General features: G+C 33.8%; 2 protein-coding genes across 2 annotated transcripts; one reads left to right on the plus strand and one right to left on the minus strand.

Moving 5' to 3' along the window:
* Positions 1–20784: 20784 nt before the first annotated feature.
* LOC112596176 (histone H2A) lies at positions 20785–21235 on the minus strand. Its single transcript, XM_025341669.1, has one exon. The coding sequence runs from the start codon at positions 21197–21199 to the stop codon at positions 20822–20824; it is 378 nt and encodes a 125-aa protein (XP_025197454.1). The 5' UTR covers positions 21200–21235; the 3' UTR covers positions 20785–20821.
* A 345-nt stretch (positions 21236–21580) lies between these two features.
* LOC112596166 (histone H2B-like) lies at positions 21581–22025 on the plus strand. The gene has a single exon (XM_025341660.1). It carries the CDS (start codon positions 21617–21619, stop codon positions 21995–21997), a length of 381 nt encoding a protein of 126 aa, XP_025197445.1. The 5' UTR covers positions 21581–21616; the 3' UTR covers positions 21998–22025.
* The last annotated feature ends 1149 nt before the right edge of the window (positions 22026–23174 follow it).

The raw sequence follows: 23174 nt of genomic DNA on the forward strand, positions 1-23174 counted from the left end.
CCGGTGATCTACGCCCTCCCCAACCTTACCCCAAACTCAATGACCGCCAAGACATCAGCAAACAACAAAATCTCCATCCAGACATCAGACCCGTCCCAATTCCGTCTGTTCCAAAACACCCTACTATCCAATGGTACCGAATTCCACACATTCTCTCTCCCAGAAGAACGATCTGTCAAGGTCGTCCTGAAGGAAATCCCCACCGACATCCCGGTCGACGAGATCAAACGGGAACTCGAAACCCTCGGCTTTTCTACCTCATTCATCCGCCGTTTCGGAACTCCTGAAAAACCCATGCCCTTATGGTCTTGTCCACATTACCGCAGACCAAAAATCCAAAGACATCTTCCTCCTAAACAATCTGTTCTATATTTCCATCTCGGTAGAACCCCTAAAATCATCCGGCCCCTCCCAATGCTTCTCGTGCCAACGCTTCGGCCACGGCTCCCGAAACTGCGGACACCCACCGAGGTGTGTTAAATGTGCTGGCAACCACGCTGCCAAAGATTATAGTAAAACCCGTGAACAATCACCGACCTGGTGCAACTGCGGCGGCCCTCATACCGCCAATTTCTGTGGATGTCCACACTTCCTAGATCAAAAGTCACTCCCACCACCAACTTCTGTCCCTATCATGCGGACTCCCTAGAAAAACAATTCCAAACAAACCCCGGTCCCAACATACCAGAAGTAACCGCACACTACCTCTCACTACAAAACCAAAATATACTAACCTAACCTAGCTCTCGACCTTTTTACCGCGAACATTGCAACTGCTGTCAACAACAGTACATACACCAGGAACAACCGGACATTCAAAAGCGCTCTACCGCCCGAAATCGCAAAGGAAATCGAAATTAAAAACCGCCTACGACGCGAATGGCAACGTTCTCGTGACCCATTGGTCAAACGTCGTTTAAACTGTAAAATTAAAATTTATACGGCTTATCCTCAAAACGCACCGTGCCGACGAATGGGATCACTTCCTCGATACCATGGACGCCCAAGACAGTTCAATCTATAAATTAAATAAAAAACTACTAAATAGAACCCCTGCGGTCCATCCACTGATTGGCCCAAACGGCCTTATGTACAAGGATGAAGATAAGGCTGAATTATTTTCAGACACATACGAACATCAATTCAAGTCAACTACGGGCCCTGACATACCAGCAGTCAACACCTTCATCCATCCCCTTCGGTCACCCTCACAAACCGCTTGTTACACATCACCTAGCACCGTCCAAAAAATAATAAACCGAATCCCAAAACGTAAAGCACCTGGCGCAGACTCCATCACCAATATAGCCATCAAACTACTACCCAGGAAATCAGTTTTGCTCCTCACTCACCTAATCAACGGCTGCTTACGTATTGGCTATTTCCCAACGTCATGGAAGCACGCAATTATCATAACAAACCCCAAACCAGGAAAAGACCACCGACATCCAGTCAACTACCGCCTTATTGCACTACTATCCTCCCTCTCAAAAATCTTTGAACGAGTTATTTTGAAGAAACTTAATGCTACGATTGGTCCCAAAATCAGAAATGAACGATTCGCTTTCCGTCCACAACATTCCACAACCCACCAGCTAGTCGGCCTAATTGACCAATTGGCATCAAATTAAACAGCAAACTCCGCACAGCCGCCGTCTTCCTCGACGTCGAAAGCCTTCGATCGTGTTTGGCACGCGGGCTTATTATACAAACTCCATATCTTGGGCACCCATACCCCATTGTTGAATATAATAAAATCATTCCTGACTGACCGCACATTCTCTGTAAGATTAAACACCACCTTATCTAGCAGCAGGCCGGTTTATTCAGGTGTACCTCAAGGCTCCTGTCTTTCGCCAACACTATATCTAGCTTACACTAACGACGTCCCCCTCAACCAAAACGCTCGGCTTTATCTATTCGCCGACGACACAATGTTCACCGCCTCGAATAAAAACCCCAAAAGAGCAGCCATTCAATTACAAAAACAACTAAACATAACACTAACCTGGTACGACAAATGGCGTCTCAACATCAATGCTCAAAAAACGGTTGCGGTCATGTTCAACGGTTCTAACAATTTCGCTTCACATCACCTGAACCTAAACGGTCACCAAATCCCCTGGTCTCCTACATCAAAATACCTTGGCGTAACCATCGATCGAAATCTCACGTTCTCAGCGCATATCAAATCAACTGTCAAGAAAGCCACCGCCGTCCGCGGCATGCTCTATCCGGTCCTCAACCGCTCCAGCCCCATCCCCATCAAAACAAAACTTAATATACTACAACTGTATATTAAACCTATCCTATCGTATGCCAGTCCGGCATGGGGACCACTAATACTAAAGCGAACTGGCGCAAACTCGAAGCCGTCCAAAATATCGGCCTCCGTACTATCACCTCCTCCCCATGGTTTGTGACAAATAAAGTAATTCTCTCTTCAACACGTACCTCCACCATCAAACAATCAGTAATAACAAACAGCAAGAACCTATTCCACCGCAACTCAATTTCAACTTTCGCCCACATCCGCAGTCTTGGACAATCCACCTTAGCTACCGACCCAACCTCAAAACCCACAAAGCGTCGCCCACTCTTATGGTCTAACTCAAACTAACAAAATAATTCACCACATCTCATTCAACTCGTCATAGGCCAACGCCTGGAACGAGTATATAGGCATACCGCCGTTATACAAGCAAAGCAAAAGCAAGCAAAGCATAATACACAGTCTAATTTGTGTCGTTGGTGCGGCGTAAACGTCTGTTACGTACTCCGTTGACCGTTATATTTCTGTCATTTATCCTACAGTGATAATTGTTTTCAAATTACATTATTTTTAGTGATGAGTGAATTAAAATTGGTGCCTCTACCTGGGGCTAGGAGTGATATTTGGAAAAAATTTGGATTTCTAATTAATGATAGTGGTGTTATATTAGATAAAAAAAAACTTTAAAAAAAAAATTGCTTATAGTGAAAATACATCAAATTTAAATTCACATTTACAACAGTGCTAAAGTGTGAAACCAATGTGTACGATGTCAGTGTACCAATAATAAATAATAAATATTTATTAGCTTAATAAAGTAAATTCTGTACAAACTATTGGTTTGAGAACGATACTGGGTAATCCAAACTACGTAACAAATAGAGTCACTCTCTCCATCACAAATCTAAAACAAATCAAATCACAAATTCACTCCCAAGCCACCTCATTCTTCCACAAAAACTCTCCATCAAGATTTAGGCACATACGACAACTAGGACTAGAAGAACAGTCCACACCCACTCGAACCTACAAAAATCCAAAAACTCGTCCCGTAAATTGGGTTTCAGTAAACCCACCCTCTTAATCTCCTAAATCACAATAGCCATTACCAAAATCTCCACTACTAGCAAAGGCACAATGCCTGGTATAGAAAAGACCATAGGTCGTCCACTAAGCAAAGCAAAGCAAAAGTAAATTCCTTTGTGTGATATATATTTAGTTAAATGAATACGAAAAGTAACGATATCGCGATACAATATCGGAAAAATCTGAACGATATCGATACAGAAAATTATATCGTTGCCCAGCAATACTATTTATCTCTCAGCCAAGTTGCGAACCATTAAGAGCGAGCCGAAAAGAGCCGCGTGAACATTCTTTCATCTGTCGGACTAATCGGTTTATCTACATTCAACGAAATTTGACGTACATTACGTCAGTCCTCCTACCATTCCATTTTAAAAATATGAAAATTTTAATATTCCATCATTTAGTATGTGATTTATACGAATTTGTCCACAGTAACCCAGAATTTGTATGATGAAAGGAGCAATTTAAATCAAAAATCCTTCAGCGAGTTAGCGTGACATACATCAGCCTCCCTCACTTTAAAAATATGAAATTTTTTTACCAATCTTTAGCATACTATTTGTACGCGTATTATAAACATTTTTATGGTAGGTAATAGTTTATGTTTGCATCTATAGCTTTTTATATACACACTGTATGGGATAAATTATTTTTTGATTTCATGAGAAGTATTTATACTCTATGGCATATATTTGTATCTATAGTAAATATATTTGCATTTATGGCTAATATATACTATACAGGAAATATATATATATATATATTTAAGGCCTTTGAGACCATTTTGCATCCATGAGAAATATATATTCATTGATATACCTATATATATTTAGTCTTCTAAATATATGTATACACTCTATGGTATATATTTTTTGGCATCCAAGGGAAATATATACTCATCAATGTATAATATTTATACATATAGTCTTTAGTGAATATATATACTTTATGACATATATATTTGCATCTAAGGCCAATATATACTACATTTTTTGACATACATATTTGCATCTATTGCAACAATTTTGTGCTTAGTAGTATCTAATCAGTATACCTTAAGTCAGTTAGTCATTGGTTAATATCATTATAAATATATTATATTATACATATCCGATCTTATGATCATACCTTTAACTTCTTTGGTGAGCTTTTAGTTTGTTTTTTTTTTTGTCATCCCTTCCTTCCTCAAAAAGGTATATCGCGATCCTTTCAAAACTAATAGTGTACAAATGTTTATATTGTGCGTAAAAATAGAGCGCAAAATTTTGGTAAAAAGTAATTTTATATTTCTTAAGTAGAGGATTTTAGCTACTTTGGTCATACAAATTCTGAGCCATTGCGTACAAATTTATACAAATAACGTATTACATGATATAATAATAAAATTTCCATATTTTTAAAAAGTGAAGGCTGGTTTAACGTATGTTGAAATTTGTTCAAATCCTGACAACTTTTTCAATTTGTGGTCTTCAATGACTATTGACTGAAGCTACCAACACCCAAAAATCAACTTGAACATAAAACAGGAGATGAAAGGCAAAAACCTGGTACTCCTTAATAGGAGTTTGGCTGACCATTACAAGGTTAAGCAATTAGTATACAAAATAAAGCCCCTGGCAGAGACCTAATTACAAACACTGCACTCAAATTCCTACCCAAAAACAAGTTACTAGATTTAACTAAAATAATCAACGGTTGCTTCAATTTATGTTACTTCCCAAACAGTTGGAAACAGTCGTCCATAATTTCAATTCCAAAACCTGGCAAAAATCATCAACTCCCAGAAAATTATAGACCTATAGCTCTTCTCTCCTCCCTCTCAAAAATATATGAACGTTTAATTCTCCAGTACCTCCAAAAATCTCTGGCTGGCAAAATAAGAGACGAGCAGTTCGCCTTTCGTCAAAGCCATTCAACTGTACTCCAACTGACCAAACTAATGGACCAAATCAGCACAAATCTCAACCAAGGCATTCAAACTGCTGCCATCTTCCTTGATGTTGAAAAAGCATTCGATAGTGTCTGGCATGATGGACTTCTCCATAAGATGTTGTCCATGAATATCCCTCTACAACTAATAAAAATTACTGAATCTTTCCTCTCAGAACGTACCTTTTCAGTAAAAGTTGAAAAACATAACTCATCATTAAGAAAGGCAAATGCGGGCGTGCCACAAGGCTCCTGTCTTTCCCCCACGCTTTTTAATATTTATACAAATGACCTACCTACGGGTAATAATTCTCGAATCTCTCTATTTGCGGATGACACAATGTTTTATTGTTCCAACCACAATGCGCGATTTGCTTCCTTACAACTTCAAAAACAAGTAAACTTGGCATCAGACTGGTTCAAAAAATGGCGTCTTCGTATAAATGAATCCAAAACCATTGCAATCTTATTTGGCCGTACAAAAACCACAAAAATCAAAAATATTCAAATAAATAACATTCAAATCCCTTGGTCCAAGAACGTAAAATATCTAGGAGTAACAATTGACCACAAACTAAACTTTTCTACTCACGTGTCAAACATCGTCAAAAAAGCTACTCAAATCCGCGGTCTACTATATTCAATTTTAAACCAAAAAAGCCCAATCCCTACCAGAGCAAAACTAAACCTTTTCAAAACGTACATTATCCCCATCTTAACTTACGCCGGTGAAGCATGGGCACCCTTCATCAGCTCATCTACATGGAGGAAAATAGAATCAGTACAGACAATAGGTATCAGAGTTATACTGGGTCAGCCATCCATAGTGAAAAACTCAGTGCTCCTTCACACAACCGGCTTCGTCACTATCAAGCAACTTATCAAAAAGAACGCCTTAGCAACCTTCCACCGTATCTCAACTTCTCAGTACAACCATATAAAGAATATTGGTCTGATTTCCCACCCATCACACGCATCTAGACAAAAACAACGACCTAGAGTTAAATTATGGGCAACAAACTAAACATTAAATAAAAAAAAAAAAAAAAAAAAAAAATCCTTCGTTTGCAAACTCCACTTTGACACCCAGCTACTAGAAAAGGCAAAAGCCTGGTATAGTGTATAGGCGTAAGCCGTCCTACCACGTAACGTAACAATAATATTTTTAAATGTAACTAATTAATAAAAAATGTCAAGCTACAAACATCTGGAAACTAACTTATTATCCAAATCTCAAACACAAACTTAACAAACTAACTAATAAATTAATAAGCTTAAGAAAGGGCTCAAAACTTATAAAACTAACCAATTTTTATTGTTTTTATCTTTATTTAACAATTAATACCAACCAATGATCCTTATAGAAATTAATTGAAAAAAAAAATCAAAAGAAGAGATACAGTGCATCCATTATAAAGCCCTAATAACTTATAACTTATAAGTTATAACTGACAGTGAAAAAACAAACTTATTCAACACCCACCTCTCTGAAAAATATAATTTTAGTATTCGAGTATCTACCTATACAGTATATATGGCTATATAAGTACCTAGTTTTTCATTAAAAAAAAAAAAATAACTAAAATAAAAACATATTTAATTTGCAACTCTTGGTTCCCAAATGAAGAATGTAAAATATGTGAGTCGTTTAAACTTCATGAACATAATAATGAATCAATATCACCTGACTGTGATATTTCTTAAATTAAAATTGAACATTCTACCCGTTACACTAAATTTAGAGCTTTGTATCAACCACACATTGCTACAGCAGCTTTAATCAATGAAATAATTTATTATTTTACTGATTTACAAAAGATCCACCTATGATTTTGACTAAAAAAATTAAAGATATTTCTAAAATAATGGACATTTTAAACGCTGTGTCTATATCCCCGACAACTATGATAAGAAATGCGCATGCACGGGAAATGCGAATGATAACAATACAACAATGATAATGCGATAATGATTTTGATTTAGCAATTACAGTGAAACTCTTGGTCACCAACATTTTGTCCGTTATTCAGAGAGGATACATTATTGAAATATATTTGTATAATAATGTACTATGTATGTACATACATATAATGTTATTACTTATTATTTATTGTAAATTATTACATTTTTATATTTTTACAATTCTGCGACTGCACGAATTCCTACATTTCCGTTATTTTTACGGTAATTTAAAATGTCAACTTTTTCGCGAAGCGACAACCGCTTTCGTTTTAACGTAGTCATCGCGTCGAAAACCATCACTAACTGACATACTTTCGTCATAACTCATAACACATAACCGCATCACCGATATCCGAATTTGTCGTAATCGTATCATTCCATAACGAGTTTATCGTAATTTTACATTATTACGAGAGTGCATACGTATGTCAGTATGTGAATACGTATTATTTTCAAATAATAATTAGGGTTTTACCATTATTTTAAAAATTCTCAAAAAAAATAATGTTCATTATTCGGAGAGTCCGCTATCCGTTAGTGGAGATTTCACTGAATTAGCAGCTTTTATTGCAGCATTATTAATAAATTAATATTATAATACTTATATTATTAGCATATTAATTATTATTATTATAATCATACAATATTAAGGTAAATATATCACATTTTTATTAAGATTATTTGTGTATTATGTGAACTATTGTAAATATTGCAATGATAAATGGAAAAATTAATTATTTATTTGACTATATTATGATTTATTTCATTATTAATGAAATTAAAAAAGTATTAAGACCGGAAATTTGACATTATTTACATTATTACTAATATAAGGATAGGAATATGTAAAGACAAAAAGAGACAAAAATTTAAATTACAGTTGTTTGTATGTTTTCATAAAAAAAAAGTGAAATTTACAATAATAATTCATCACATTAGTCACTCACATACATTTTTACAATTTTGAATTATTGTGATTATTACTTAACGTATAAAATATAAAATATTATAATATGTGATTTTGTGTTATATCATATAATCACTCCGTTCCCAACTGTTGTCCAGTGAACACGTCCACTACGCCGTAAATAAACGTAAGTATAACCTAACCGTAAGTAAACCCAAAAAATTCTTCGACCACGAGGCAAGTGCACCCGAGTGGTTCACGCAGCCGGGTCTCGCTACGAGCGTATCAAAACAAACCTCCACCAAAACACGACAGGACCAAGAGGAAAAAGAAATCACCAATCCCATCAGCAAAAAGAGGTCCTCAACCTAAATCATCGACCCCATCCTCCGGAACCATGGACTCTGAAGATAGCTGGTCCAGCAGCCCATCATCAACATCACGCTCTCCAACACCCGATCTACCCCTAAACAAAACGTATAATACCGCTGCCAACAAAATTAAAACTTCCCGCATACCTCCCATTTTCGTCCAAATTTGCGCTACATACCCGTGGAGGCAAATAGCGAAAGCCATGTACACAATCCAAGGCCTTGAAGAAGTAACTGCCAAGACCACATCAGTACCACTACAAATCCAAATAAACTGCCCTGAAGAGTCGTCCTTCAGACTCGTTCAACAATTCATGACCACTAACAAAATCAATTTCCACACATTCGCTCTACCCAAAGAACAATCTCTCAAGATTGTAATCAAAGGTGTTCCACTTGACGTCACCGACGATGAACTCATGGAAGAACTCCAAGAGATGGGCTTCAAACCAAACTTTGTCAGAGCTTTTGTCAAAAACGAAAAGAGACTCCCAATTCACATGGTTTCCTTAAAACGCACAGAAAATGTCAAAGAAATCTTTGAAACAACCGAACTATTCTACGTCCGAGTCAAAACAGAGTCATATAAGTCATCAGGTCCCGCCCAGTGTTTTTCCTGCCAACGTTTTGGCCACTCGTCACTCCAGTGCGGCCATCCACCCAGATGCGTAAAATGCGGAGAACACCACCCTAGCAAAGAATGTAAAAAACCGAAAGAAGACAGCCCAATCTGCTGTAACTGCAACGGCAAACATACTGCAAACTACAGGGGCTGCCCCTACTATACTAATACCTGCAAAGAAAAGACTGAACACTCCAGAGACGTAAGAACCAAACTCATTCAAAAATCCACGTTGGAAGTACCACCAACACATACACCAGTAGCCACGGCCCATGAAACAAAAGCAAAATCATACGCGAGTGCAACAAAACATCAAACAGAACAAACCGAACTTATAATTGACACATCAAAGCTCTTACAAATAATTAGAGACCTCCTTACCACAGCTCAAAAATGTGAAGACGTAGCATCAAAAAATGCAGTCATCACAACAGTCCAAAAAAAATCATCAACACCATACCCACATCCCATGATGAATGAACTCAAAATCATCTCATGGAATTGCAACGGCATCGAAAACAAAATACCTGAACTCACCGCATTCGTAAAACAAAACAAAATCGACATAATCCTATTTGGGGAAACCCGACTAAATCCCAAAACTAAAATATCAATACCAAATTATCATATATACCGAACAGACCGCCCAAAAACACCAACCTCCCCCTCTTCAGGAAGCACAGCAATCCTAATACGGAAAAATATAACCCACCAACACATCACACTTCCAACCACTGTAGAATCTACCACAATACAATTGAAACTTAAAAACAAAATAACACAAATCACAGCAGTATACAAAAGTCCTCGCGCAAACCTTCACCACAGTGACCTAAACACCCTAACCAACCACAATGGACCCTTCATAATAGCAGGAGATTTAAATTCCAAACATCCGAGCTGGAACAGTTTTTCAACAAATACTGCAGGCAGAAAATTACTTCACCACTCAGAGGCAAACAATTACACAATTGTTGCCCCTGATTCACCGACCCACTACCCATATATTCCAAATCGCCGACCAGACGTCCTTGACATCATACTACTAGATCTACCATCAATTCAGTATACGGTAATAAATCACAATGACCTGTCGTCAGACCACAATCCAATTCAATTAAACTTAAACGCGTCACCAATCTCAAGCAACCCACCAAAAACACTAAAGAAAACTAACTGGGCTAAATTCAAAACAGAACTCTCCCAAACAAAAATCGACCGCGTCCAAACACCGGAAGAAATTGACAACAAAATAGAAAATCTAACAACCATCATTCGAAATGCACAAGAAAATGCTTCCTACTCCCTCAAACCAAAACAAGTCGTATCCCAACTACCCGATGAAATAATGCTAGAAATAACAACCAAACGACAACTTAGGAAAATGTGGCAAACCACCAGAGACCAGAGGATAAAACGTCTGTACAATGCCCAAATTGCATACGTTAAAAATTTGTTAAACAAGCACAGACAAACGCAATGGGACGCATTCACAGAAACGTTGAACTTCAAAAACAAATCACTATACCAACTAAACCGTCGTCTCCTTAAAAAGAAAGCCCCAGACACGCCGCTACAAACAATCACTGGCCACAAAGTATTCGAAGCTGACGAAAAAGCAGAACTATTCGCAGACACCATGGAAAACCAATTCACAGGAAATACAGGAATCGACCTACAAGAAGAAAACGAAATCATCACAGAAATAAACCTAAATCAGACTTCATCAAACATCTACGTCAATCCAAAGCAAGTACTAGACATCATCAACAAACTACCAAATGGCAAAGCACCAGGATATGATAACATATCGAACACAGCACTCAAAAACTTACCAAGCAATATTACCACGCAAATAGCACATATATTCACGGCATGTCTTCGGATTTCCTACTTCCCCAAGATATGGAAGAAGGCCACAATCGTCATGGTTCCCAAACCAGGGAAAAACCACTCCATCCCAGAAAACCACCGTCCAATATCTTTACTTTCAACCATTTCAAAAGTCTTTGAAAAGATTATCCTAAGAACTCTACGCATATACATAAAACCTCGGGCGGAGCAACATGCATTCAGAGAAGGCCACTCAACCACCACACAACTCTTCCATCTTTTCAAGGAAATAAAAAATAACCAAAAACAAAAGAAATACACTGCTGCAATTTTTTCTAGACATGGAAAAAGACTTCGACCGAGTCTGGCACGATGGTCTAATATACAAACTAAAAACTAATACTGAACTTCCAATAAATATAATAAAACTAATCAAATCATTCCTATCAGACCGCTCTTTCCAAGTACGAGTAGCCGACCAGCAATCAACGACAAGACAAATACAAGCAGGAGTACCGCAGGGTTCCTGCCTTTCACCCCTACTCTACATCCACTATGTAAATGATCTTCCACTTCTCGATAGAATTCAAACATCCATTTTTGCGGATGACACCATGTTCCACACGGCCCACCAAAACAGAAACTACGCAATATGCCAACTACAAAGACAAATGGACCAGACCTCGACCTGGATAGACAAATGGAGACTTAGATTAAACATAGACAAAACCGAAGCCATTATATTCGGAAGAAAACAGGAAAAACATCTTCGACAAATAATAATAAAAAACCAAGGAATCAGGTGGAAAAACAAAATAAAATATTTCGGCGTCACAATAGACAAAAGACTAGCAATGAACGAACACCTTAAATCCATAATACACAAGGCAAAAGGGGTCAGAACCTCGCTCTACCCTTTACTAAACCGAAAATCGCCAATCCCATTAAGAACAAAAATACAATTGTACTCAATCTATATAAAACCAATCCTCTTGTACGCAGCAGTTGCCTGGACGCCCCAACTTAGCCAATCCAACTGGCAGAAGTTGGAGGCTGTCCAGAGCATAACGCTGCGTACAATCACAGGAGCATTCTATCTAACAAACAATGAAGAATTAAGAAGATCGGCAGATGTCCTGGCCATCTCCGAGACAGTCAAAATAGCAACGTCAACATTTATGCACAGGGCCTCCGTGTCGAAATTTCATCACATCCGGGCTTTGTCCCAATAAACCACGGAACAAACAATAGATAAATATACATGAAACAAGAAAGAGAAGGCAAGAGCCTGGTGCTCTATATAGGCCGTAGGCCGCCCTACAAAGGCAAGTTTGTGTTATAATTTCTTGTCCACCTATTATCGCAAATTGTAGGATCAAAGGGGGATAAGTTTTCATTTTTTTTTTGAAAATGTGTTTACTTGGGAGATTTCATAGACCTAAAAAAGACATAGCTACATAATTGGTCTGTTGTACTTTAAATAATGGTGAAGAAGAAAAGAAGATAAAATTAGAATCATGTATTGATGACCTAGGTAAATATGTTTTATGTTCAATTTTATGTTTCTGTGTTTAATAATATATATTTTTATTTTTTTGTGAATTATTGAATATGAACTTGCAAATGAAATGATTCCGTATAGATGTTGCTACTAAGGTAATTTTGTATTAAATTCCAACATATTAAAAATCCATCTTGATTCTTGGTTTCATTTATTTTAGATTAAAATGGCTCTGCAAATAGAAGATGAATTTAACTGTTTTGGAGAATTTGAACAAGCATTAATTGCTTACAAAAAGGCAAAATTTGTGGATTTTGCCATTAGTGATTGCAGAACGCTGATTGCAGCAAATAAAACATATCCAAAAAAACTGGAAAAAACTCCAGAGAATTTAAAATATTATTTTGTAAAGTATACAAAATGTGCGGTTCATGGTGGAGTTCATAAAAAAATAAAAACATGTTTAGAAAAAAGAGTGACATTGTTAGTGTATATTTTTATTCTAAATATTATGTATTGTTTTATAAAACATTATTGCATAACATTATTTAGGACTATAAAACAAGAGTGTCCATCATTTATTTACTTAAAAATAAATGATATGAATAAATTGATAATAGATAAAATGTGTAATACTCATAACCACGAAACAAAATGAAACACTATTTAATAATTTACCTAACCAACGCCGTATGACACCTAAAGATAAATCAGGCATTATCCAATTGATGGACATGCAGGCAAACAAAAAATTAATTCAGGATAAGTATCTAACAGAAACGGGAAAAATTACAACTCTGAAAGATCTATCTAACATCCAAACCAAAGGTATTATAATTAAATTTATATTTAAATTGTCATATTGTAATTAATCGTTTATTTTTGTAAGGAAAACAAATGATAAAAAAAAAAAAAAAACTTTGAACAAATTGTTGAAGACTTCAGAGTTAAATATAAATGTAATATAGAAATATTAACTGATAGTAAACAGAATTTACAGGGTATATTTTTGCAAGATGAAAGAATGAAAACTGTAATTGAAGCTTTTCCAGAAGTAAATATAAGTAACTATTTTATTATCATCTAATTTATGTTAATTTTTATAAAAAATTTCCCCTAGATTGTGTTTGCAGATGCTACGTATAAACTAATAAATAGTAGGATACCAGTTTTTGTTCCTTTGGTAGAGGATGGAAACGGATAAAGCGAAATCGCTTGAATAGGATTATAAGTTAATGAACTCCATGAAACATTGAAATGGTTTTTTCAAACATTCAAAAACAATAATCCTGCTAGCACTTATACCAATGTGTTCATGACAGACAAAGACATGAATGAAAGAAAAGTTATTAATGACATTTTTCCAGATGCAAAGCTTTTAATATGTTTATTTCACGCACTGTGTACATTCCATCGATAAATCACATGCAATAAATTGGGCATTACACCTCAAGAAAGGAACCAATCAAAGGTTTTATTAGAAAAACTATGCTATTCTAATAACGAGGAAGAGTATCAAAAATTGTATTATACCTTGTGGTCACAAATCATGGATGATGTAAACAACCCAGAGAATGAGATTACCACAGATATAACAACACCAACAACATCAAATCTAAATCTAAATCCAGAAATGTGGTTGAATATTCCCTCAAGTAGTCATGCAGAAGACACAGAATATTCAACAGGAGAAAACCCAATCATCCCTGGAGAGAATACGACTCCAGAGTCTATAGTTATAGTTCCAACCAAACGAACTTTAACTACTGTTTTTAATGATATTATAAAGTGGCCAGTACAACCCTTATCTAAAACAACCAGAAAAAAAGAATATACACCTAGTGTAATAACGTCAGACAAGTGGGTTGAATTTCATGAAATTAAATTGAATGAAAAAGAAGAAAAAGAAAGAAGAAAAGAAGAAAAAAAATTAGCAGCATTTGAAAAAAAAAAAGAGTTAGAGAGAAAGAAAATAGAAAGGGCACAAATTAAAGCTAATAAAAATATCAAACAGAAAATCGTTACTGATATTGAAAGCTCTGAATCAGAAAAAAGTTGGAATTCAAAAATGGATGTTAGTTTCGAAGAACCTTTAGCTCAGCCTTTAAGTTTAGATCAGATTCTACCAGTTTCAAGTGATCAACCAGATTTAAATACTGGTGATTATATTTTAATAGAATTTGAATCAATAGGAAAAAGGAAACTGAAATACAAATATGTTGCCACAGTAGTTAGTATAGTTAGCAAAAGTGAATATGAAGTCCAATGTTTTGAAGCAAACAATGAGGAAAACACTGAGTTTGTACCTATTGAAAATGATGTATCAATAGTTGACTTAACCAACATATTGTACAAATTACCATCTCCAGAACTTCGTCTTCAAAATAGACACCTTATTTCAGTGTTTCCGGGTGTAGTTGATGTTTTTGAAAAAAGTAGATATTAAGACTGAATATGTATTCCTACAGCCTAACCAAAAGTCAACAAATGTGATTTACTTATTACCTATTTAATTATTACCAGAAAGTTATTTACTTTAATTTTTATTACAATGCTTCATTATGTTTTACTTATTTTTATTATAACCTAACTAGGTTTTTGTTATGTTATATCCTAGGCAGGGATCTATTTTTATATAATAAAACTGTTATAATATATTTTCCTACATTCTAACCTATTATCAAAAATCAACAAATGTGATTTAATTATTACCAGAAAGTTATTTACCTAGGTACTTTAATTTTTATTACAATGTTTCATTAAGTTTTACCTACTTATTTTTTATTATAACCTAGCTAGTGTTATATATCCTAAGCAGGGATCAGTTTTTATAAAATAAGTCTGTTATTATTATTTTTTTTTACATTTTTATATGAACTGTATTTTGTTAAATAGGTTGTTTTTGTTATTATTATATTTTAAATCATAATAAACTGTTTGTGTTTCGCTCATAGTTTTCTGTATTTAATATTTTGCTAATATATATTATTAGTTACTACATTTGGTACTTATATCATTTTTTTTTTAAATAAATAAATTTAAAAAAATATTATGGCCATAAGTGGGAAAAATCACTGACCATAGTCGGAGTTGATCTGGCCATAATAGGGGAAAATGAGAAATTAAAAATTGAATTGAAAATTCTTCCTAACTATAACTTACAGAGACTTGAAACTTTAACCAAGTATAAGTCATGTTATAAAGTATACTTGGTTTGAATTTCAGGATTTTTCCATGATTATAACTATAATTAGTATAATATATTCACAAAAAAAATGCTTAACGTGGCCATAGGTGGCGACTCCACCCTAGTATTATAAAAATATTGCTTGCCTTATCATAAACATATCTATTGTCAAATACAATAAAGTTGGTAAAATTGTAGTATGAAAAAAAAATTAAAGAATTTTCAGGCCGAACTATGATTTTACTTGATGTCCTATTTTGTACACATTAGTTCTATATTATGATATTTTATAAACTGTGTTCAGATATTCACAACTATAATTTGATAGTCCTATTTTGAGCACATTAGGTCTGAAGAGGTTAAGGATTATTACCACTAAAATAATTTTCAATTAATCTTCCAGGTTCACCATCAATTAAACCTTGTTCTTGTAAATCATTTAAAAGATCTTTTAAATTATTAATTTTCCTATCTTTTCTCCTAAGCTTTTGTTGTAAAATTTTTATTTTATTTTTTAGCACAGTTTCATTTTGATAATTATTTAAAGTTTGTACTTCAACATCTTTTGTGGACTATAACTCAGTATTAATTAAAATATTATCTAAAAAGCATGTATTAATAATAATATAAAAAGTAATGGTAAAATGTAAAACAATTCTAGTACCATCTACAGTATCATTAACTTCTACAGGATTTCTCAACATAGGATTTTTTCTTGGTTTTTTAACTGTTTGATAATATTTTGGGAATGATGGAAATATAGATGGAATTGCGTTTGATCTTAACAATGGTCTACTTGCAGCCGGCCGTATTTGAAAATCATTATTTGTAAAATGTATACTGCAAATTCTACTGTACTGTGTAGGCTTAAATTTTTTTCTTTTTATAGCTTCAATCTATTTTTTCATCAATTCCTCTTTGGAATGTGGAAATCTAGTATTATGATAGTTAATGATTTAAATCGAACACAGTTTTGGTTGTAATAATGTAATAAGTGGTTATGAATCATTAGACAATAATTATTGCCAATTTTGTTTTAAATTGGTAGGAATTTAGCCGAAAAAAAGAATTGGCTGTCCAGATTTAGCTCTTTTTTGGCAACCATACGCAACACATGAGTTTAGCATGTTTAATTTTAAATAAATTTAAAATATTTACATCAATAATAATATTTAATTGTATAAAACTATAATAGTATTTTATAATTTTGCCCCCCCCCCCCCCGAGAAAATGGCGGTAACATTAGTTGCGAGCTTCACCTGATAACGGGAATTCGCTATTTAGTTTAATATAGATATCTGTGTCTGGTGTACATAAATTCATTGTGTTAGTTGTTTACCCCTCGAAAAAACTGTAGGTAAGGCTTGTATATTAATACAAATAATAAAACAAAATAAAATGTTTAAATACTCATAATAGAAGAATAAAATAAATGTAAATATTGATATAACATAAAATACGAATACGAATATTTACTCACTTACTGCACGGTGGGTTAAACTTTAGACTCTTATGTTTCATGTTATTCCAGTGAAACCACTATCGGTAAAAATGTAAAATTGCTTAATGTACCATAAATGTTAGTATACAATATTGTTTAACATGTTATGTAAAAATATTATTTATTTTAATAACTAAAACTCGAAAATTTTAGAAACAAATTAAAATAGTTGGCTGGTTGTCCGAAAAAAAAAAACATAATCGGGGAAAATAGTCATAAATAACAGGAGTTTAATTAATTTTTGATTTAATTTTAGAAAATAACACGGACAATAGACCATTAAAACTATTTATAATACATACGTGTTATTGAGAAATAATTTTGATTTATTGATAACAATTAATATAAAAGGTGGATTATTTTTCGTACCACCGTGAAGAAAATGTAATTTTGTAAGTGGGACATACAGTATTCCAGTTATCCCACCGTGCACGGAAAGAGGTTCTAGGTCCCTATATGTTTAATAAGCAAACCTGACCGATACAAATATCCAATGCGGCTGAATGGCGGCGATTTCCCAAAATCACAGCAATTATACTCGAATGTTGATGCTTAGTATCTGCAGTAATAATATGGTAAGGTGAAGTGAACCACCAAAGCAGCGATGATGCGTAAGACACAAACAATAGCACAAACTCGGTTGATACAACGAACACGTGCAAACGTAATAATAAGTCGATTTTCGCAAACTACGGGTATGAAATTCAGAATTCAATACTCGCGAGATAATAATATATTGCATTGGCAAAGGGCAATACAATACTCACACTTCGCAGACATGCAGAATTATCAAAGTACCCGATAACGATGACCGACGCGGAGGCGGTTAAAAATGAGTAACGTACAAACAAAATCACGTGGTCGAACAGCGATATATACCGGAATGATGGCGACTCGCAACAAAGTAATGATACACAAAACTACAAAAAATGAACGTCAACATAATCGCAATTAGAAACTTGGAAACAATATCGTGGGCGGAGTACAAAATTAATTTCGAATTTCAATCGTACGCAACAGTACACACTTTAAAAGACAAAAAAAAGAATTAAAGAAACAACCACGGTGGTCTTTTCGAGGAGAACCGGTAATATGAATAATATGATTATAAGTTATAACAAGATCGATAATCGATGGATGATGACAATTGTCGAACTAGAAAATGGCAACGATTTACGATAACACGATATCTACGGACGTTGACGATCGACGCCCGACGGACACGGGCAGCAACGACCGTTAACGAAGATTAGCGCTCGTAACGCTACAACCAGCTGACCCACCATCAAAGTGCAGATTGTAGATTTGTGCCAACCGGATGGCAGATATTATTTGACTGATTTGAGAATAAACTTCCATGATTTTGATTTATAACATGAGATTATGAGAATCATGGGCGATGATTGGGGGCAGCCCTCCACTAAAAAGAAAATTTCCGGGAAAACCAAATTTATTAATACTCAATTCACTAATTACGTTTTACATGTTATGGTTATGATCGTGAGACTTTTTTTATTTAATATTGATTTTAATATAGCTGGATACCTAAATAAATTACTTTTCACGCATTTGCACCGAATAAACTTCTTACATTAATTTCTTCTGTTAAGCATATATATTACCTTTTAAAGTAATTTTTTCGTTATTTTTATTTGATTTTAATATTTTCATTATTTATCACAAAACGAATTATATGTATATTCTATTACAACGATCGATCACAGATTAATAACAATAAAATTGTAAACATTATATCAATATTATTTTATCGATACACAAACGTTATGTTATTTTTATAATCGTTAGATACTGTTTATACAGATAAGTAATGGGTTTTGTGCAATTACCAATAGGTACCTACTTAATAAATAAGTAAAAATATTAATTATATAATCTTTATTTTGTAATTGAATACCATCATAACATTATTCTCTAAGAACTATTGGCCATAATGAGAAATTACTTGAATAATTAGTTTCAATTATTTTTTTTTTCATTTGATGTTATTAACGTTTACTTTTTTTTTCAGTGACAATTTTCTATTTTAAACTTTTTCAAATATTTGTAATATTAATTACAGCTTTGTCATTTCAACAAATTACTTGTTTTCGGAATACCTATTCATAGTTTTAAATTTAATAAACGATTATACAGTAGAACCTACTTATTAGGAACACAGGATAATTGATACAATCGTGTTATTGAAACAAAATGTCTCGGGACGGACCGGTCGTACATTTGAATATTGAAAATAATTTAGATTATTGAAACAATTGGGCAAAAGGACGTGAAATATTATTATATATCGATTATCTGGTGATAACCGATGTACTTAAATACATTTAATGTTATCTTTGCTGTCGTTACGTTTATTTTTAGTGTAGGTACTTAATCGTAAGTACAGTATCTACGTAATGATGTTCTTTCCTGTACGTATCGTGTATTATAGTTCGATGCATCCCTAAAAGTAAAGAAATCGTTGGTGTCTTCAGGAGAGTAGCCAGCACCGTGCAGATGAACAAAGCTTTATTCGTATGAAACTATGCCACTATGGTCATGGAGTTACTCGACGAAAAAACACATTGATAGATATTAATTCTAAATAATATTGTAGAATATATACACATATTATGGTTAATAATATATTGTATATTTTTCATTTTTTTGCACAGCACAGAACAAATCAATCGATTATTGATATATTTTACCTTGGTCCCAAAATGTTCCTAATATACGACTTTTACTCTATACATATAAATATATATATATTTACTAAAATTACAACAAAACCTTATTTATAAATGTGAGACCGACCAGCGTTTTCAGAAATTCATAACCGTAGTGAAAAGTTCCTGTAATCACTATACAATTTAATATTTGTATCTAATAAAAAAAAAAAATGTATCACTGCTAAATTTTTAGTCATTGATTTTATTAAGTATAACTACAACTATATTTAGAAACATAACTCGTATAACATCTAATGCAGTGGTTCCCAACCTGGGGGGCGCGCCCCCCTTCGGAGGCGTATACACATCGCTGGGGTGACGCAAGCAATCATCACAAAGTAAAATTTTTATTTATCAAATTTTATTATATTTAAAATTCCACTATAATACTATATTATTTACAATTATTTATATTTTATAATTATTATCATCAATAAAAAAGTAGTCTTTCCGAATATTATATAGTTTATTTGTAAAATTCAAAGTAAACAAAAAAATTATAATTTTTTCAATTTATAGGTGGTGGGGGGGGCGTGTATTTTTGAAAATCTACAAAGGGGGCGTAGAATAAATAAGGTTGACAACCACTGATCTAATGACATTTAATATTTAAATGATGTAGTCGGAAAAATATAATCACGTCTTTTGACGTATCAAGAGTCTGAGCTATTTAGTACACTATTTTAAAAGTTAAGGTGTGGTATTCAGTACTTTGAATTAGTCGTTTATGAAATTAATAAAATTACATATGATAATTTGGGGAGTAGTATTTGAATAGTATTACATATTTGCATAGTGTAAACTAATTAGTAATTACTAATTACTGACAATCAGATGAGAATAATTGTGAATTATTGGTGGTCCTAAAAAGAACCGTTTTTAATGAAATGTAGAAAAAAGGTGGTATTGCTGGAATATTTAATCTTTTTTTTCGGTTTTCTTGGGTAAGAGAACGGCTTGAATGTTTGGTAAAACACCACCTTGGGCGATCGTCACACCGGACAATAATTTGTTTAACTCTTCGTCATTTCTGATAGCCAATTGCAAATGTCTTGGAATGATACGAGACTTCTTGTTGTCACGGGCGGCGTTACCGGCCAATTCCAAGACTTCAGCCGCTAAATATTCCATGACGGCGGCCAAGTAAACGGGTGCTCCGGCTCCGACGCGTTCGGCATAGTTTCCTTTTCTCAACAGACGGTGGATACGACCGACCGGAAATTGTAGTCCGGCACGGGACGACCTGGTCTTCGACTTACCGCCCTTCAATTTTCCAGCTTTACCGCGTCCACTCATGGTTATTAGTTATCTTAAGAGAATATACGTGTTGACTTAGTACAATAAGATCCACCAATGGAATAAAAAAATTAAATTTACTGCATAAATAGTAAAACGACAATAAAGAACTCTTTTATTGGATAAAAACAAAATAATAACGATTATACATTACATCGTTTATTACACATTTTAAACATAAATGTGCTGTTTTTAATCGGCATTCCGGCGAAATATTCCTCTAGAGAAACCAATACTTTTAGGCGTTACTGTTTAATTTATGATATAGTTTACACAAATAGTATTATACGTTTTAAGCCAATGAGTGAACGATATGTTCCATCGGTATTGTTATATATTCACACTGTAAACCCATTTCACACAACATTCAGACCGCTGAAACTCATTAGTCAAGGTTGAAAGACAAAATCGTTCGAAATGGCTCCAGGAGGTAAATCCGCAGGGAAAGCGATGAAGAAGTCGTCCGGCAAGGCGCAAAAGAACATCACCAAGTCCGACAAGAAACGCAAGCCTAAGAGGAAAGAATCGTACGCCATTTACATCTACAAAGTGTTGAAACAAGTACATCCCGACACCGGCGTCTCCTCAAAGGCCATGAGCATCATGAACAGCTTCGTCAACGATCTGTTCGAACGCATCGCCGCCGAATCTAGCCGGTTGGCTCATTACAACAAACGTTCAACAATTACCAGTCGGGAAATCCAAACCGCCGTTCGACTTCTGTTGCCCGGTGAATTGGCCAAGCACGCCGTCAGTGAAGGAACCAAAGCCGTGACCAAATACACTAGCTCCAAGTAGAGCCTATACATTTCAACAAATACGTCTAATAAAAAATAAAACGGCCCTTTTCAGGGCCACCAAAACATTTGACATTTCTTTTCGTCGATTCGATTTTTATTGATTAATAGAGATAGATAGTCAAACAACTCGTTTTTTCATGGTTGCTCAGTTATAAATTTTTTTTAATATAACACGTTCTTAAAACTACATTGTCACAATTCGCAACAGAGAAATACCTATATATTTTGATGGTGATTTTTATAAATCGTTACACAACTATATTATCCACTCCAATGTGTGTGTCCATCAATATCATTTTTGAATGGAGTAAATAAATTTAAAATATTTTTTATCGAGTGAGTAATAAATGATATCTAGTACTATTTAAATTATGTTAGGAGCGGTTAACCTATCCGAGTTTACGCTTACGATGCAAATATTTGTATGACAATTAACTTGACGTTACATATTAATACGAGATACTCAAATTTCTAAAAAATTAATATATTCTAATACAATTAATTGTCTAAATTTTTGAAATTTTACTGAAACTAAAATATATAAACAAAGAATTATTCAGACAATAAATTTACTAAATTAAATTGGTATGTTGTTATTAAATTGTTATAAATTAAAACATTATGGCATAAGTCATGACCAATCAGTTATGCTTATGTATAACTCTAAATGCAATACTTTGAATAATTGTTCTTCGATTAATATAATTTATATACTGAAATATCTAATCAATTTTAATATATTATGTATACAATAGTCAAAACTACAAATATAATTTCCGAGTTCCGAGTATTGACTAAAATTGGTGATAATTAGTATTACTTAGTCATGAAAATTCCTAATTCGGTACTTATCGTTGTAAACATAAAAATATTATAAACTCAAAATAGAATATATTTATAATAAGGTCTGTACTTTGTAATTATTTTTTTATTTACTTATTGTAGTTGATTCCAATAATTAAATTATTATCATCATTAAAAATGACAAAATTGATTTAAAATTATGTTTGATGAATTATTATGTATTAATTATTATGCCTTTAGCAATTTTTACCAAAAATAAGAATTTTTTGTCTTTTGTGACAACGTTATATATTATATATTTGTACCAATTATATTATGTTTTAATATGTGTAATGTGTATGCTGATTACTTTGTAAGTAGATGGTTTTCCC

This window comes from Melanaphis sacchari, unplaced genomic scaffold (genome assembly GCF_002803265.2).
Source record: "Melanaphis sacchari strain LSU unplaced genomic scaffold, SCAv2.0 Contig305_pilon_pilon, whole genome shotgun sequence".
NCBI classification, from domain to species: Eukaryota; Metazoa; Arthropoda; class Insecta; order Hemiptera; family Aphididae; genus Melanaphis; species Melanaphis sacchari.